The sequence below is a fragment of the Gekko japonicus genome, unplaced genomic scaffold (assembly GCF_001447785.1).
Source record: "Gekko japonicus isolate JY-2015 unplaced genomic scaffold, Gekko_japonicus_V1.1 scaffold768, whole genome shotgun sequence".
Taxonomy (NCBI): domain Eukaryota; kingdom Metazoa; phylum Chordata; class Lepidosauria; order Squamata; family Gekkonidae; genus Gekko; species Gekko japonicus.
The window spans coordinates 550,271-568,953 of NW_015159733.1; the positions used below are offsets into that span (position 1 = coordinate 550,271).

At 41.4% G+C, this 18,683-nt stretch overlaps 1 protein-coding gene across 1 annotated transcript; it reads left to right on the forward strand.

The window, feature by feature from the left end:
- Positions 1-2,574: 2,574 nt before the first annotated feature.
- Positions 2,575-18,190, forward strand: RNF14 (ring finger protein 14). The gene is made up of 8 exons (XM_015429219.1): positions 2,575-2,645; positions 4,619-4,803; positions 9,075-9,226; positions 11,164-11,676; positions 12,484-12,712; positions 13,171-13,343; positions 15,233-15,363; positions 18,115-18,190. The coding sequence occupies exons 2-8, from the start codon at positions 4,650-4,652 to the stop codon at positions 18,152-18,154; spliced, it is 1,392 nt and encodes a 463-aa protein (XP_015284705.1). The 5' UTR covers positions 2,575-2,645; positions 4,619-4,649; the 3' UTR covers positions 18,155-18,190.
- The last annotated feature ends 493 nt before the right edge of the window (positions 18,191-18,683 follow it).

Consider the following 18,683-nt stretch of genomic DNA (forward strand, 5'->3'; position numbering starts at 1 on the left):
GCGCAGGCGCAGGAGGCGCTGTTGCACTTTCGGGGGGGATTTAAACATCCCCCCGAATTTTTTTAACTTTTTGTATTTTTGTGCACACGTGGGGACTGCCCCACGTGTGCACAAACCTCCCCCGGCCCCCCAAGTGCCCCCGAAGTGCGGATATAGCGATCTGCACGGAGGGGGCCACTTGGCTATTAGATATAGTGATACATGCTGCCTCTCCAGAGACCTGCTGAAGGTAGCATAAAAATCTACTTTAAGAACATAAAAGAGAAGCCAATGTTGGATCAGGACAGTGGCCCACCCAGTCCAACACTCTGTCACACAGTGGCCAAAAATACCAGGTGCCATCAGGAGGTCCACCAGTGGGGCCAGGACACTAGAAGCCCTCCCACTGTTGCCCCCCCCCAAGCACCAAGAATACAGATCATCCCTTGCCCCAGACTGAGAGTTCCTATCTATACCTTGAGGCTAATAGCCACTGATGGACCTCTCCTTTGAACTTCTGGTACAAATTTATTAGTTCACATATACTGAGATCCAGTGTGTTGTAATGATTAGACTATTGGCCTAGCTTCTGGAAGAGCAAGATAATTCACACCATAGTATTCCCTATTACTTTGTAGGGGTGTGAAGGTTGGGACAGTGAAGAAAGCAGACAGGAATAAAGCTGATTTATGTGGTTTTGAGAATGTGGTTTTGAGAATTTTGCAGATACTGTGAACTGCCCAAAAGATGTGTATTCTAGCTCAAATCAAGCCTGAACTCTCCCTAGGAGTTAAAATGACCAAACTAAGGTTTGGTCACATTATGAGAAGACAAAGAGTCACTCGAAAAAGATGATAATGCTAGGAAAAGTTGAAGACAGGAGGAAAACAGGAACACTTAACATGAGATAGATGGACTCAGTCAAGGAAGCCACAGCTCTCTATTTGCAAGACCTAAGCAAGGCTGTTAATGATGGGATGTTTTGGAGGTAATTAATTCATAGGTAAAGGTAAAGGTTCCCTTGCTCAAAAGCCAGTCGAATCCGACTCTAGGGTTGCGGTGCTCATCTCCTTTTCAAAGCCGAAGAGCCAGCGCTGTCCGAAGACATTTCCGTGGTCATGTGGCCGGCATGACTAAACACCAAGGCGCACGGAATGCTGTTACCTTCCCACCGAAGTGGTCCCTATTTATCTACTTGCAATTTCTTGCTCTCGAATTGTTAGATTGGCAGGAGCTGGAACCTGAGATGGGAGCTCACTCCGTCATGCAGCACCCTCGGGTCTTGAACTGCTGAACTACTGACCTTCCACAGCCTGCAGTTCAGCGTCTTAACCACTTGAGACACTGCAGCTCCTTAATTAATTCATAAAACTGCCATAAATCAGAAGCAACTTGACAGCATTTAACACACATGTACACCTGGAAGACGTGGGTTCCAATTCTGTGAAATTTTGTGTGACCCAGTCACACGCTGTTTCTCATCTACTTCACAAGACTGTTGTGAGGATACAATAGGAAGGCAAAATCATGCTAGGTCTCCTGAGCTCCTCGGTGGAAAAAAGGGTGGGATAAAAACAATTATACTGAACACTTTTAAAGTCTACATCATTTCAAAGCCAGGCTGCTATATATGGTTGTCCATCACTATTCTCACAACAAATCTGGAAAAGACAACTGTGTAACAGACTGTACTCTACTCTTAATATCCCATATTACACTGGTGTGGGTTAACAACCACCCTGTACCCCAGAGATGCAATTCAGGATGGCCTGCCTGGTGTGGTGACTGGAGGTTTCTTTGACCTTTTACATGTGCTGGGTTTTTAGTATTTTCTATCAGTAGAGGGCAATGGAAATATCTAGAAGTCATTTTATTTGGATCAAAAGACATGTATCTAATTAACCAGATTACAGCAGGCTCAAGAATGTGACTGCTTAACAGAGTCAGACTGCCATTCATGCCAATATGTATACATTTCAAAACAGATCCTAAAGCGATAGATCACAACAAAATAAAACGGGAATCTGGTACTAATAGACATTTATTCCAGCATAAACTTCCGTAAATCAGACCTCAATCGGTTTTTAAGATGCCAAGTGACTCCTGTTTAATTTGCTACTACAGACTAACGGGGCTACCCACTGTCGTCTACTATGTACTTCGCACACGTCTGCAAGATCCAGATAGCAAAACAACGTCATAGCAGAAGGTACAGGCGTTTCAGGCGAACTGCATTTGGCTAACATTGTCCGCATGTGTAGACAGTCCGAAAACCACACAGAAGACCCATCACAACCCAGAGGTAAATGAAGCTCAGTCCATCTGCAGCATGACCTAAACCTAAAACCTGTGGCCGCGAGATTTCAGAGGCGCCTCGAGCTCCATCCCTTCTCTATATTCCCCACCCCAACAGTGTAAAATGGAAACTCCAGCCTTAAACTGGAACCCTGGGATCCTGCCTTACACGAGTCCGCCCGTCTGTATCTATGCACATTAACCGTCGCTCTAGGAGAGGACCCGGAACTCCTGCCCCGGAACTTACAGAAGAAGGTTGAGGGTCAGTTGGGGGTGGTGAGTGGGAAGCACTAGGTTTCCGCACGCTTGAAGGGTGTAGGTGCACGCGCTCTGACTGGGAGGCGCCCTGGTGTTAGGGTCTGCGAGCGGAGGTGGGAGCCTTGAAAGCTACTCCGGGTGGGGGGGTGGGGGGGGGAAGGCAAGCCAAAGGGGCGGGTGCCAGAAAGATTACAGAGAGCGTCAAGGAAGTGTTGCGCTGGGGGTTGAACGTGGGAGGGTGGGTAGAGGAGGCATGTGGGCATGGGTTCAATCACCACCCCCTATAAGGGGGGTGGGTGGCTCAGTCCCCAAAAAAGGAAGGGCTGTGTGCCTCTGTGAAGAACCTGAGGCTCTGAAGTAAAGGAGGCTCTCTACAGCCGGTGCTGGGCACTGTACCACTGTACGGCAGTTACTGTTTTGTTGAATATTTTGTTGACTAAGCTTAGAGCCCTTTCAGGCGACTTCTTTGAAAGCTCAACATGCAGGTTATTACTAAATTGTTGCTGGGAATATTCCAGCTGTTTCCCCCCACACACCCCCGAAAGGTTCTTTTGTCACAGAGACTTTTAATGGCTATTTTTATCCTGAGTCCTTCTGTAGATCTCATGCTATGTGGGACTGTAGTCACACGAGTGTCACCAAAGAAATACTACATATGAGTCCAGTGTTCCCTCTAAGCTGAGTTAGTGTGAGCTAGCTCACAGTTTTTTAGCCTCCAGCTCACACATTTTTGTCTTAGCTCAGGAAGGATGGCTCCAGAGCAAAGTAATTTATGCAGTAGCCAAATCGCTCACTCACAACTTTAAGGCCAGTAGCTCAAAAAGTAGAATTGTTGCTCTCTGGACTCCACAGCTTAGAGGGAACATTGCATATGACCTCCCTAATAATAAGTGATGCATCTCCTTTCCTCTGTAAATGTGTGGTTTTGCGCACCCTACACTTTTCTGTATAAGCTCCTCCCCGTTAAGAGAAATCATGTAGTCATCTTTTAATAAAATGGCTACTGTACCAGCTCTTCTCAAGAATGCTTTGATTGTAGAATTTCTGTCATAGGACTGTACTGTTTCTGCTGCCTTCTGTTACATTTGCATCACTTTGATTCACCAAAAAATATTTCATTAATTTCTGGAAAATTTCTGATTATCTATGGTAGTCACATCTACTTGTTGGAGTCAGCATAAAAGAGATTTACTAGATTTAGTAATCCTTACATTGGATCTACAATGAGGATTTTAAAAAATCAGCCTATTCTAGCACTGTTTAGTAAAAACTGTACAAATGGAGAATGTTGATATTTTATTTCTCTTTTGAAGAAAATAAATTTTTTGTTAAACCTATGTAGGCAGCACAGGCCAATATTGTCTTGTTGCTTCTTGTAAAATCAGAAGATAAACAGCATGAATGTTCCGACCTTATTGATGTGTCTAGAAAGGTACAAATTTTTGTATGATGTTTCTCACCAAAATGCCAACCGTCATTGTTTATTGATGTATTCTTGATTGGAACGTACAAATGTAAATATTTTAATAGATTTTTGGCTGTCTTTGCCCATGTGTCTGAATCATTTGAAAACACAAAGCAAAGATAAGCCTTCCGAGATCTATGTCCATCACCCCCTAAACCCAAAGCCTACAACCAAGGGAATGCAGAGTTGTGTAAGGTACCTTACAAATTTAGTGAGCTTTGGCCCATCCTGAGAGTGTAAAATGGAGATTTCCAAATCAAACTGGAAGCCTGCAGGTGTCTCTTTAGAAAAGATATATTGCTGCTGTTACCATCATTTCTTGTTAGAGCAATATGGGATATGAGTAGGTGATAATGCTTAACCTATGTTTTGGCCAGTGTGTAATCAAACAAAAAACCTGTCCCGCTATGCTGTGATCACACATTATGTGGTTCTGTGTTTGTGCTTTTAGGCTGCAACAAAATCATGTTATGAACTAAAGGCATCTTAGGTATGCATTACAAATGCTTCCTTAAATGTAATCCCACTGAAACTATGTGAAGTTTTGACCACTTGACTACATTCAACATGTATATATCTAAATAATAATAGTTTTAATTTATAGTGTTCTGCTTAATCTAGGAAATATATTAATCTTTGGAAGGAACTTTAAATGTCTTCAGAGGACAAAGAAGCTCAAGAGGACGAGCTTCTTGCTTTGGCAAGTATTTATGATGAAGATGAGTTCAAGAAAGCAGAGTCTGTACAGGGAGGAGAAATTAGAGTCTCTGTGGACCTGCCACAAAACTTTGATATATTTGTGACTGGTGAGTCCAGCTTTCTTTGGCATTTGCTGTCATGAAATTATTGTCATCCTGCCACATGTTCCAAATATTTTACCTAGCAGTTGTTTAACAGAGTTGGCTCAGCATGTAGATTCTGCACACAGTTGGGTTTTGGGTCAAGTCTCCGCTTGCCAGTTCCCTGTCTCAGTGTTCGGAACACTTTGTGATCAGGAATCCATGCACACAGCACATTTTGGTCAGGTCACACAGCACATTTTGCATGCATTGCGTTTGGAGGGGAGCAGATACTATGCACTCTCTGTTAATGGATTCTGAAAGCTTTAATTGATAAGACTGTGAATCCAGCAAAGATGAGGTGCAATATATTATACCAACAAATTTATTCAAGGTATATAAGTGTTAAGCAGGCTTTTCTTTCTTTTGAGTGTTGTAATTTTGTTTTTATCATACCTAAATTGCAGTCCTATGTTCACTTAAGGAGTAAGTCCTTTTGGACTCAGTGGAGTTTAATTCTGAGTACATGTTTTGAATTACACTGATAGTGGGAGATACGTTTTCTGCATTTGTTTTTAAGTGACCTTAACAGTGTGCACTTCCTTCACAATTTCTTAGGATTTTGAAAATAATACAGATGAAAATCAGAGTAAACTCTGTTTGTGTTAAAGGAAGGATGAGATGAGGTACAATGCAGAAGGTTCAAAAATCTCAGAAGTGTTTTTAAAATGTCACTTGATCTTAAATATTCACATCACTGTGACAGAATGGCTTGTGCTGGCTTAGGCATGTGGTAAGTAGGTTAGTTGTGATGCATACCAGTTCCAGTGAAACTGAAACATGTCTAGTGTGTGAAGATTTGTATGCTGACACAGAAGGCAGAAACTGTGTTAGAACATCTTGCATGTGAACAGGCACCAGCCATCATGTGGCCTGTTCCCCCTGCCCTTGTCCCTGTCCATTTTCTTTGCCACTGATCATTTTGTTTCATTGCCACATAATGGCTGCCATCCTAAGGACACTTTCCTAGAGTAAAACCCATTGAACAACATTGGACTTACTTAGAAATGCTCACAACATTTGGAAGTGATAGTTTTGGTTAGCAAAGTAGCAGCAAGTCATCCACTTGGAGCTGGTACATTATCAGCTTGTGATCCCAACACAGTCCCTGGTCATAGTAGACATAGTAGACATTTGAGGTCCATCCTGACTGGCTCTTTGTTGGAACAGCAACCTACAAGATCAGGAACAATAATTAGCAGAAGGAGAAGCAATGGAGAATATTTTTGTATAACATTCAGGTGGCGAATTCAGTAACTTTTAAAAACTGTTGGTTTTACAGTGTTCTCAGTTTAAGACATTTTTACAGAGAGAAGGAAGGTATACTGGCTGGCAGGTTCCAAAGTCCAATGTCGTTCAGTCCAGGGTCAGGGCTCCAGAGATCAAGCAGTGTTGTTCAGTCCGAGGTCAGAAGAGCAGAGTAAGCAAGGCAAGGTCATTCAGTCCGAGGTCAGAAGATCAGAGTTCTAAGAGTCAGGCAAGGCAGTGGCAGCAGGTCAGCGTCCAATGTACGCGTTGTGTCCATGCCCAACAGTCTCTTTTGGTTGGTTTATATTGCCGTATGCCTAAGGGGCATGTTTGCAGCCAGCTGCTTAGAAGTTATCCTGCAACTTTTTAGCTTCATCATCAGCAAGCAGCTGGCATCAGGCCATGAGGTGTACACTTTGCCTCCTTGCCTGTAGCTCTGTTCTTGGCTTCTGTCTGTGGTGCTCTAAGGGTGTGGGAGATACTGGTGGCTGGAAACGGCTGAGGTTCACCTGCTGCATCAGGACTGGAGGGTGTTGGTGGCTCTGCATCAGCTGTTTGCTGTGAATCCTGATAAGCCTGCATTTCATTCTCTTGCTGGTCAATTTCTTTTGACTCAAGGCTGGCTACAGGAGGCTCCTCTTTTCCTGAGGAGTCTTAGCTATCGCTGAGCCCTGACTAACCCATAACAGAAGGAATTATTCTCCTAAGGAATTCTTGTGCAAAGGCTCTTAAGGAACTCAGCTGCAAAATTGTAGATCTCCTAACAAAAAAAATATGTAACATGTCACTAAAATTGGCCTCCTTTCCAAGAGGATTTTGTTGTTGTTGTTCAGTCGCACAGTTGAGTCCGACTCTTCGCAACCCCATGGATCAGATCATGCCAGGCCTTCCTGTCTTCCGCCGTCCTCTGAAGTTTGCTCAATTTCATGTTCGTTGCATCTATGACATCTCATCCAAGAGGATTAGAAAGTGGCAAACGTAATGCCAGTTTTTAAAAAGGGACCCAGAGGAAATTTCAGAAATTGTGGACCATTTTGGCTCCATAGTGTGACAGCAAATAGAAAAAGACAAATTCTGTGCTATGGATTATTAGGAAAAGGCTTGGGAACAAAACTGTCAGTATCATAATGCCCTTGTATAATATAGCTGTAAGTCTGGTTGCTGTATCTCAAAATGAATATTGCAACTCTAGAAAAGGGCAAGCCAAATGATCAAAGAGTTGGAGCATCTCCTGTATAAGGAAAGACTACAGGGTTTGGTTTACGGCTTTTTAGTTTACAGAAAAGACAATAACACAAAGCAGAAGTTGGACAATAAGATGAAGAGGAGTTGGACAGAGAACGTTTTCTCTCTCCTAAAATATAAAACTTGTGGGCACCTAATGAAGTTGTTTGGTAATAAATTAAGGATGGACAACATGAAGTACTCCTTTACTCAGAGTAATAAGATTATGAAATTCATTGCCATAGGATATAATATATAATGATAGTCCAGGGTGTCGAACTCATTTATTATGAGGGCCAGATCTGAAATAAATGAACTCTTGTTGGGCTGGGCAATGTGTGTCATAAAATTTAATGATATGTAGCGGAGATATAAACTTTATAAAGGACACAGACAAACACAATTTAAGATTTTTAAAACTTTAAATAAAACATACTTAAAACACTAGCACTCTTGTAATATTTTGTCTATTTAACAGTCTCTGATAACTGACACCTCTTGCTCTGTATTATTGCATCAAAATGTCTGTGCTGTAGCAATCTTGAGTATGCTGTTCAGGCGTGTATCTGTAAGCTGCAAACCTACTTTTGATTTATTGACATTCATTATAGAAATCTCATGCTCAGTGTTCTGAGCCTAGGACCCAGGGGAAAACATGAAATGGCTGGACATTGCGAGCTTTTGTACATAAGTTGCTTCATGTGCAGGCATCCTGACACAGACTGAATGCTGTTTGTTTGTCTGCAAAACTGTAGTCTTCCCCAGAGAAATGACTACAACTTCCTACAAAGGAAATGTGCTGGGTGAACTTAGTCTGGACACATACTCTCAGCCTAATCCACCTCACAGGCTTGTTGTTATTCCTCCTCTAAAATAGTTCACATTGCTTTCTTACTGAGAAAGACTGGATCATGAGGGCATGAACATAGTGAAAAGGAGGAGGGAACCCAGTTGAACCCAGGAGAGCCCTGACATAAGGAGCCCAACAAAACATGCACACACACAGCATAAGGAGCCCAACAGAATATACACACACTGTGGCAAGGCACACAAAAGCTCATACCTTGAACAAAACTTTGTTGGTCTTAAAGATGCCTGGTATTTCTGCTGTGTGATTGAGGCAGCCCAGCAAAGCAAGCTCTCCTTCATTCCCTTCCTCCCTGCCTCCCTTCAGGGAGGAGCCTCAGCTAGTGGAAGGAAAGAAAGGCTTCCCTTTGTCCCCTCTATACGATTGAGACAGCCTGGCCAGGAAGCGAGCTCTGGATGGTTTCCTTCCTCCCCTTGGGGGGAGGAGGGGGAGGAGCCTCAGCCAGTGCTTTATCAGGCTCTCTCAATCACACAGGCTTGCATATCTATTTCTCTTGTGCAAAGTAAGCTGTAATGTACCAGCAGCAGCAGAACTGGAAAAGGAAGCAGGAAACAGCCAGGGCCTTGCGGCCAGCCCCTGGGCCACATGTTTGACAACCCTGTGATAGCCATTGTTTTAGTTGGCTTTAAAGGGAACTTAGACTAATTTTTGGAAGACAGGTTCATCAATGGCTGTCAGCTAATGATGATTAAATGAAACCTTGGTGTTCAGAAGCAGTAACTCTGAATATCAGTGCTGTGTGGTGACAACAGAGGGAAGCTTTGGCATCCATGCCTTGCCTTCTGGAGACATCTGGTTTGTCATTGAATGAAAAATGATATTGTATTGGATGGACTACTGGTCTGATCCAGTATGGTTGTCCTTATGTTCTTATCAGATTTATTTTATTTTGTTTCAGGCAGTCCTTTAGAGAATCTTCAGAATGGCAAATTCGAATGCACAGTTTCCTTCTTGCCTCCAGTTGTTCTGAATTTTGAATTCCCAGTAGACTATCCATCAACCTCACCACCTTTATTCACTCTCAGTAACAAATGGCTCTCCCGAGCACAGGTTTGCCATTAATCTTTAATTTTTTTGTGTTCTTCAGATAGTAAAAAGATGTTTAGTGATGATGAAACGTCTGCTTGTTATAGATGCAGTTGTAGAAAGACTACTCACAAGAAGTGAAGTACACTAAAATCTAGATTCCACTAGAGAAAATAATCAGTGCATTAAAACTTATGATGCATTTCACAAACGGGGAGGCAGGTTATTGGGGATTTTATTATAGATTCTCTGTGCTTTAAATTCCAGTTTGTAAGCCACCTTGAGCAAAAAGAAAAAGCAGGATATAAATAAATATAAATAAATGTTAAATTGCTCTTAGCTGAAGATTCGTCTCAGTGCATTTCTGAAAGCACTTGAACGATCCATTCAATCACACGATACATTCAATCATACATTCAAAACGGTGCAATTTTTTAAAAAAATCCAGCTGTTCTGAAAATCATCTCTAAACCTTTAAACTCCAATTTAGCATAAATAGTTTTGCATGTTGTTTTGAAAATCCTATCATAAATGTATTTGGGGGGTCTGAATATATGTGCATCCATAATGTTGCACAACTACGTACTTGTGCGATGTGAAACACAGTTGGAATATTGTTAAAAGATTCTCATAATGAGGAACAAATCATCTTCTGAGGATGCCTAATTTTAACACTGCCCAATATTCAAACCTTGTTTTTACTGAAATCCCTTATTATTATCCAAGTTTGTTCAGTGCTGCATAATTAGTATTAAGTAAGAGCCAGCTTGGTGTAGTAATTAAGAGCTGTGGACTCTAATCTGGAGAACTGGGTTTGATTCCCCACTCCTCCACATGCAGCCAGCTGGGTGACCTTGGGTCAGCCACAGTTCTCTCAGAGCTCACTCAGCCCCACCTATATTAAGATTACCATTCCAAATTTATCTGAAAGAATCTAAGTTCTGTTTAATGGAGTGGAATTTGCCTTGTACTAAAAATGTTTAGGATTGGGCTGGAAGATTGCAGGTAGTAGGCATGGAGAAATCAGCATCGCTCTTATATAGACCCTAGCAACACCATCACTGGACCCAGCAACATCAGCCATATACCATCTCAGGTTTCTACTTCTGCCCATCCTCTAATGTGATCTATGTCATCATGTGTCAGTAGCAATGGCCTTCTACTCCTCTACATTGGAGAAACAGGCCAGTCCCTTTGACAAAGAATTAATGGACATAGGTCTGATACCAGAAACCACAACATTAAAAAAACAGTGTGTGGGGGGGGAACATTTTAACCTTCCAGGACATTCAGTTGCTGACCCAAAAGTAGCAGTTCTCTTACAAAGGAATTTCAAAGGGAGATTAGAAAGAGAGACTGCTGAATTGCAACTGATCATAAAGTTCACCTGGATTGAATCGAGACCTAGGTTTCATGTGTCATTACCAGTGCTGATTTCTCCACCCCTACCTCTCTTCATATAACACCGCATGCAATCACACTTTCTATTGTCATTTGCCTGCTAATGTCATTTGGCATGTGAAATCGCTCCACTTTCCAATACATAGGACAGATGGACTCATATTCTAGTTGCATCTGAAGGAGAGAGCAGTGACTCATGAAAGCTCATCCCCTGCCACAAATGTTGTTAGTTTTTAAGGTGCTACTAGATTCTACCGTTTTTTGCTGTTAAAGTGAGAAAATATCATATACAAATGTATGGTAATGAAATAGAAGTAGAATTGGCTTCTTAAGTGCACACCTATATTTGAGACTGGCCTGGCCAGAGTAATCCAGAATAGTATAAGAGAAGTATTCCTGTTTCTTTTGAGAAACGTATATAGCAGCAGCTTTGTTTTAATCATACCCTTACTTTGAAATCTGATACTTTCTTAAATGGTGCAGTTTGACACAGATTGCCCCCAAAGCTGTAAAAAGTGGTGTTCTTCCTTTAATACTCTTTTCTTCTGCTTCTCACCTAGCTCACTGCACTTTGCAAGCACTTAGACAACTTATGGGAAGAGAACAGAGGCTGTGTGGTCTTGTTTGCCTGGATGCAGTTTCTCAAGGAAGAAACACTTGGGTTTCTGAACATTACCTCCCCATATGAGCCAAAGATATGCAAACAAGAACAAAAGCAAAACAGAATACATAAAGAAGAAGCTTGCTGTGCCATAGCAAGTGCTGCAGCAGCACAGGAAGAAACCCTTGATCCAAGAGCTATACAAGATGTTGAGTCTCAGTCCAACCTGATTAGAGAAATAATAGATTTTGATCAGGCCCGAAGAGAAAAGTGCTTTAATAGTAAAATGTACTTATGCAATATCTGCTTTTCCGAAAAGCTGGGAAGTGAATGTATGCACTTCATGGACTGCAGCCATGTGTATTGCAAAGCCTGCCTAAAGGACTACTTTGAAATTCAGATTAGAGATGGGCAGGTCCATTGCCTGAATTGTCCAGGATTGGAATGTTCTTCTGTTGCTACTCCAGGGCAGGTAACATTTTGTTAATGGGCAGTCTATTAAAAAGAAAAAATGTTGGTTTCTATGTGCTCTCTCTATGATCTCATACCTGCAGTCACACAAAGCACGATGGTAACAGATAAGATCTGGGAGCAGATCTGCATGTACTATGTTAGTATAGATCAAGATGGGTAGCTGTGTTTGTCTGTAGCAGTAGAAAAGAGTAAGAGTCCAGTAGCACCTTAAAAACTAACAAAAAGCAAGTGAGCTATGACTTACAAATTTTGATGGTCTTCAAGGCAGTACTGGACTCTTTCCTACATGTCCTCATATAGTTTGACTATTTATCTGTCATTATCCTGAGCCTCAAAAACAGGAAAGGGTGTGTCAGAGAAGAAAGACTCTGTTGTCACCTTTGTTAGAGAACAGCCAGAGAACAGTGGCTGCCAAGGCTTTAGGCCAAGTTCATAATGTTGCTCTATATTAGGTTTTCAGATAAATGGGTTCAGTTGAAGTATATGGGAAGCCTACTGTTAGTATTTAGTGTTGTCTGGACCAGTGCTGGTCCTTACTCATCTTTAGCACATGTATAAATACGCAGTATTGGGCACCAGTTGTATTCTACAGTGACCAATAACAACAAAATATAGTTTGGGGCAAACACTCCAAGATGAAATTTTTGTGGTAAGGCATCCATATATTTGTACTTTTTTGTCCCTCTCAGTAATTAGACTGTAAAATCATTCTGGAATTCAGCATACAAGCCATTGCTGGCTTCCCCTTTTTTTAAAGGATCAAAATTCACTAACCTTATCATATATTGATACCCTATGCTTTTAGGTGAAAGAGCTAGTTGGAGAGCAGCTATTTGCCCGTTATGACCGCCTACTGCTTCAGTCCAGCTTGGATTTGATGGCAGATGTGGTGAATTGCCCACGCCCCTGTTGCCAAACGCCAGTGATGCAGGAACCATGCTGTAGCATGGCCATCTGTTCCAGGTGCAATTATGCCTTCTGTATCCTGTGTAAGAAGACTTATCATGGTGTCTCTCCATGTAAAGTCACTGTAGGTGAGTTAAATGCAAGAACTTATACTGTTCTCCAAAGATGCAGCTAATTTGGTCAGTCTTCATGTTTTCTGCTTACCCTTACTGTCTCCTTATCTTCTTTGAGCCCTTCAACTCAGGAAGAAAACAGTGCTTTAAAATGTAGAGTGAAAAACACCATTTGGGTAAAACAAAGTGAAGCAGATAACCTCAAAGTCATGTTATACGAAATAACTGTTCCTATAGTGTATGCATCTAACTAACTGCTTACATTAGTAGTTTTTATTTTTAGGGAAAAGGTAGAAAATGTTCTGTCTTGAATAACTACTTTGTATCTACTATTGATTGTTTTGTATACGATAAGGATGCATGATTAACTGGTAATGGCATTTGTTTGGTTTGTGGTGTAGCTAGGCATGTTTGTTTACTGTATAGTCTTGCAAGCCCTCACACAATCTTGTTTGTTCCACTGCTTTCCTTAGATAAATTAATAGATTTGGAGAATGACTACCTTGAAGCGGATGAGGCTACAAGAAAGTTTCTAGAGCAACGCTATGGGCAAAGGGTGATTCAAAAGGCACTGGAGGAAAAGGGAAGTAGAGAATGGCTGGAAAAGAATTCCAAAGGATGTCCCTCCTGTGGCACTCCTATACAGGTAATATCAGGGCAGAGGAAGAGAACTTGAGTCAACTATATGTTTTCTTGAATATTTACTTTTTTTGCATTCAAAGCATTTCATTGTTCCTGTCTCGTTGAGGAGTCAAGCAACGATGTATCCTTGCTCCGTTGCTATTTAACTTGTATCTTAATGATTTAACGTCTCATATTTCACTTGCCTGGCTCATGTTAAAGTACCTTGTCTCTTATATGTGGATGGTACTGCCCTCGTCTCAAGATCTGTGGTTAGCCCATGCAAGCTTATAGGTTCCTTTTGGGGGTATTGTTCCAACAAGGTTGTTGTTACTAATGTTACTTAATGTTACTAAGTCAAAGGTTCTTCTTTTCAGTAAAAAAAATGAAGGATAAAGAAGTACAAGTGGTCAGTAGCAAGTCAATCTATGGAGCAAGTAGAACATTTCAGATATCTAGGAATTATTTTTCAAGCAAGCCTTTATTAGAAGGTGCACTTGAACTCTGTTGTGAGAGTTGCTATGAGTACTGGGAAGGCCATCTCAATATTTTATTAATCCTCTGGTGGCTAATATTTCCCTGTGGCAGTTAAAGTATTCAGTGCTAGAGTTGCTGGGCAGATGCTATATGCTGTCGGGGTTTGGATCAGAGCAGTAACACTCAACATCGAGAGACCATTATTAAGATTCCTACACAATATGTTGGGAATTCCTCAGTGTGTGTCTGGAATAGTTCTGAGAGCCGAAGTTGGGGAGATGTCCTTTGATGCAAAGGCCTGGGGAAGAGCATTCAATCTGAAAGTTAGAATCCTAAAATCAAACCCAGAATAAAGCCTCCTTGGACTTGTTAAGTTGAACCATCACAGAAGTGATTGGGACAGATTACTGGATCATCAATGATCATGTTTGGGTATTATCCATAATGTGATAGAAACAATGAGTAGTCAAGAATTGATCCAGCTCATTGGAAGACAGCTGAGGGACTTTGATTAGAGCCCGCAGAGTGTGCTCATCTTTTTCAGTAGACAGCAAAATTGTCAAACTATCTATCTGAGCTAACTTCCGAAGTCCAGGGGGGTATTCATGCTTGCCCTACCTTCAGTAGTGATCTTAGAAAAATTCAGATACTCTGTTGTAATTGTGGCCACAACAAAATCAATTCTGTAGATCTTTTTTTTTACTGCGCCAAATTTTCAGATCTAAGAACTAAACTGATCTCTCCATTATTTAATCAGAACTTTGCCTCTTCAGAAGTGAAATCATCCCGGTTACTCAGAGATAAAGATAAACAAGACTAATCTGTGTGTGGCAAAATTTCTGGCAGCTATTGTTAAGTTACATGATAACTTTCATAGTAACTTGTAGGCCAGATCAACACCAGATCTAACAGCGCGTCTGAACGCACCCTGTGTGTATCAAAGATAAACAGAGCAACTTGTCTCCTCCCCTCCCTCCAGGATTCCAGTGAGCAATTAAATATCCTGTGTTCTGCATCGCAAATTTCTACCCCAGCACTCTGTCAGAGAGCGCTGGTCGAACTCTCCCATGTCTGGGAGGTTCAAAAAGAGCGCTGGCGGGTCGAAACGGGACGGAGCGATACAAACGCCCCCCCGCTCGTCGAAGACGCCGTACCGGAAGCTCAGCTATTGTTAAGTTACATGATAACTTTCATAGTAACTTGTAGGCCAGATCAACACCAGATCTAACAGCGCGTCTGAACGCACCCTGTGTGTATCAAAGATAAACAGAGCAACTTGTCTCCTCCCCTCCCTCCAGGATTCCAGTGAGCAATTAAATATCCTGTGTTCTGCATCGCAAATTTCAGTGCTCAGCATAAATGCTAATCTCAGTTTAGTAGCTATGACTTTTCTACTGTTCTACTGATTCTTTGCATTTTTTTTCTTCCTATTGTCAGAAGTTTGATGGCTGTAACAAAATGACATGCACTGGCTGCATGCAGCACTTCTGTTGGATTTGTATGAGATCTCTGTCAAAGGCAAATCCATATGGACATTTTAATGATCCAAACTCCCCATGTTTTGACCGGTATGTATAATTACACATAACTGTAAGAGAAGTTACTTCAAGTTGTGTATTACAACACCATGTTTACTTGTGTTAGCAGGCTGACCTCTAGAAGAATTTCAGCATAGAGTCTTTGTGCAAACTTTAGGGAGGAAGGACAGAGTGATTTCTCCCCCTTCTCTGTCATCCCCCTAACCCACATAACTGTTGGCTTTTTTGACCCATAGAATCAACTTTTCTGGGGCCAGAAAGGACTGCTGTGGAAAGGGGAACAAGGGAAAGACCTGCAGTCTTTGTGCTCCCAGATTGCTGGATCCAACTCTGAGACAGCATTAACAAGCTCCATCCACCATTTAAGCTGCTTTATTTGGTGGAAATGTTTACAATATGGTCAGCTGTTCAAGGGGCACTTTAAATCTTACTTCTATGTTGGTCTATACAATAATGTATATATATTTTTTAAAAAACGGGGACATGGAAAAATTAAATACCTTCTCCAATAATTAGTATTCTGGAATGGAACTTGAGTATCAGCCAGCCACTAGATAGTTAAAGCCATTCTTGAAGTGTCATATAATTATTATGCAGTGGAGCCATGTTTTCTGGTTAGGAAATTGGCATTACTATGTAAGAATTCCATTTGGGGAACCAAATAATCACCTGGACCTGAAGACTGCAGTGATGTGTCTATTATTACCCATCTCTCAAGATCTGTCACAAAGAGCCAGTTTATACAATCAGCAGAATCATACAGTATGGTCAAGTGATGTATCAGATTGTACCACTTCAGGGGGGAGATAACATTTGTGACTGCTTCCCAACATAAAAAAATAATAATAATGAAACACTCCTTGTGAGTCGTTTTGACTTGGCTGGCACTTTCCTCGCTGCATGTAATAGACCAGGCCCTAGAATATGCCACTTCAGACCCCACATGGGGGAAATTGCATATTTGGATACTCCCTCATGTAAAATAATTTGCCGTGCATGGTATATCAATAAGCAAAAAACAACCTGTGTATAAATAAACAGTATCTCAATCAATATTCAGGAAACATTAATCAAATTATATGAATAAAAATGTCTTTATGAAAATCTCAACTAATTCTTAACAACAATACATTGCAAAAACCCATAAAGTGCAAAAGGCTTAATGTAAGCACTCAGTTTACACACTATAAATATAGTCCATATGCGGCGTTCACTCAGGATACACCTGATACAAAGGTAGAAGATGAATTTTCAATACGGACAAAGGTTTCAGCCACTCCCCTTCATACAACAGCTAGCTGTGGGATATCACGTTCCCCCAAAGCTTCTTCAAAAGTAGAACCATGCAGTCTGAAATTCACATATACAATGTAAAAATATTTTTGTATATAAGGCACCCACATCAATGCCTATAAAATTAGACTTAGAATATTATGCTTTCCAATCGCTTCAGAAAAAATTCTCAAAATCTATCAGTCCAGCATACAGCTCCAACAATTTTAAGTAAGTTCAAACAAATAACAACTAGTAAAAAAACTTACCATTTAAATAAACCACTCACCTAGATCTCCTGATCCTTAACAGATGTGCCTCCAATGCTGCATAACAACATAGTTTTTAAAGAGCTGTACTCATTAAAAAACAGCTATAATCAAGATTTTGATTTAAACCTAAGGGTATCAAAGTGTCCAATCTATAAATCCATTCCGCCTCTTGTTCAAGTAATATTTTACCTACATCAATTCTGTTATACATATGTCCTATGAATTTATACTAAACAAGTGGAGACCTGCAAGAAACTTGCGGGATGGTTATCCCATTCCTCATACCTTTGCTTCCTCCCCTCTTTCTGCCCCCCCACTTTTCTTACTCTCTTATCTCTCCTCCATGCATGTTACTTCCTCTCTCTTTCTGACCCGTCATCATTCCCTTTGTTTTTCTGCCTCCCCACCTAAGAACATAAGAGAAGCCAGTGTTGGATCAGGCCAATGGCCCATCCTGTCCAACACTCTGTCACACAGTGGCCAAAAATACCAGGTGTCATCAGGAGGTCCATCAGTGGGACCAGGACACTAGATGCTCTCCCACTGTCCCCCCCCCAGCACCAAGAAGACAGAGCATCACTTGCCCCAGAGCCCCTATCTATACCTTGTGGCTAATAGCCACTGATGGATCTCTGCTCCATATGTTTATCTAGTTCCCTCTTGAAGCCGTCCATGCTTGTAGCCACCACCACCTCCCGTGGCAGTGAATTCCATGTGTTAGTCACTCATCACTCTTTCTCTTTCTGCCCCCATCACTCTCCCAGCCACCCACCTGCTTCCTCTCCCCCCACAGCAGCAGAATCACAATGGAACTGTCTCCCTGGAGGAAATGGCTTGTTCTCTTCATATCTCTCTTCTAACCAAGCCATGAATAAGCAAGCCGTACTACCCCTCTGACTTGTAGGAAGAACTGTTCTCGAAATCTAAAATAACTTTTTTCCAGGATAAGGTCTGTTAATTGCAGCAAAAAAGAAGTAGGTGGAACGGATTCTAATCTCTTGTTTAGATAGATCTCCGTCACCAATCTGGCTTTTTCATGTGGGATGTTAGAATACAACGATCCCACATCCAGGGTCACTAACACTGCATTCATTGGAATAGCTAGTCCTATTTTAGAAATAAAATCAGATGTGTCTTTAACATAACTATGTATATTAGGAACAGTTAATAGACAATACATATGTCAATATATTTGGCTGACTTTCTTGTTCCCAATTCAATTTCTTACATGTTTCAGGTTATTTCAAAATGATGCTGACTTCGAGGATGAGGACTAGCTCATCATCCCAGTGTCAAAAGCTGAAGAAAACAACACTGAGGCAGTTGCCATATATGCTTTGTGCCTGATGCCCACCCCATCCTGGCATTACTGGAATTATGATGAGGGCACAGAGGAACTGCAAAATGCTTACAAAGCTGCTTTGATTTGCTGATACCAAAAGCCTTGAATCCCAGGGGGGTGATGACTTAAAGACCTTTTTCAAATAGAGGTGACTGAAACCTTTCCTTTAATTTTCAAATAATAGAGCACTGAAAATCAAGCAAAACTCTAAATTAGACACTTTGCAGTTTGTTGTCTTTGGGGGGGGGTGGTAAAAGGTCCTTTGCTGCTAAAACTGATTCAGCAGTCAGCTAAGGTTGTAAGCATCTTTTGCTTGTTCTTGATCACTGTACAAACATGAAATTCCTAATTGCTCCCTCTGGCTCAAAAGAGCAGAGTCTCCGGTGGGACCTGGTCCAGTTGGAGAAGGGAGATACCATCCCAGTTTTATCATGTATTTTGGTCAGAGGAGAGGAGATTTGTGT

Bases quoted from the DNA above. Each gene is read 5' to 3' on its own strand.
- RNF14 (XM_015429219.1), top strand. From the start codon at position 4,650: ATGTCTTCAGAGGACAAAGAAGCTCAAGAGGACGAGCTTCTTGCTTTG. The intron at 9,227-11,163 runs GTTTGCCATTAA...CTTCTCACCTAG, and splicing joins AATGGCTCTCCCGAGCACAG to CTCACTGCACTTTGCAAGCA. The intron at 13,344-15,232 runs GTAATATCAGGG...TCCTATTGTCAG, and splicing joins CCTGTGGCACTCCTATACAG to AAGTTTGATGGCTGTAACAA.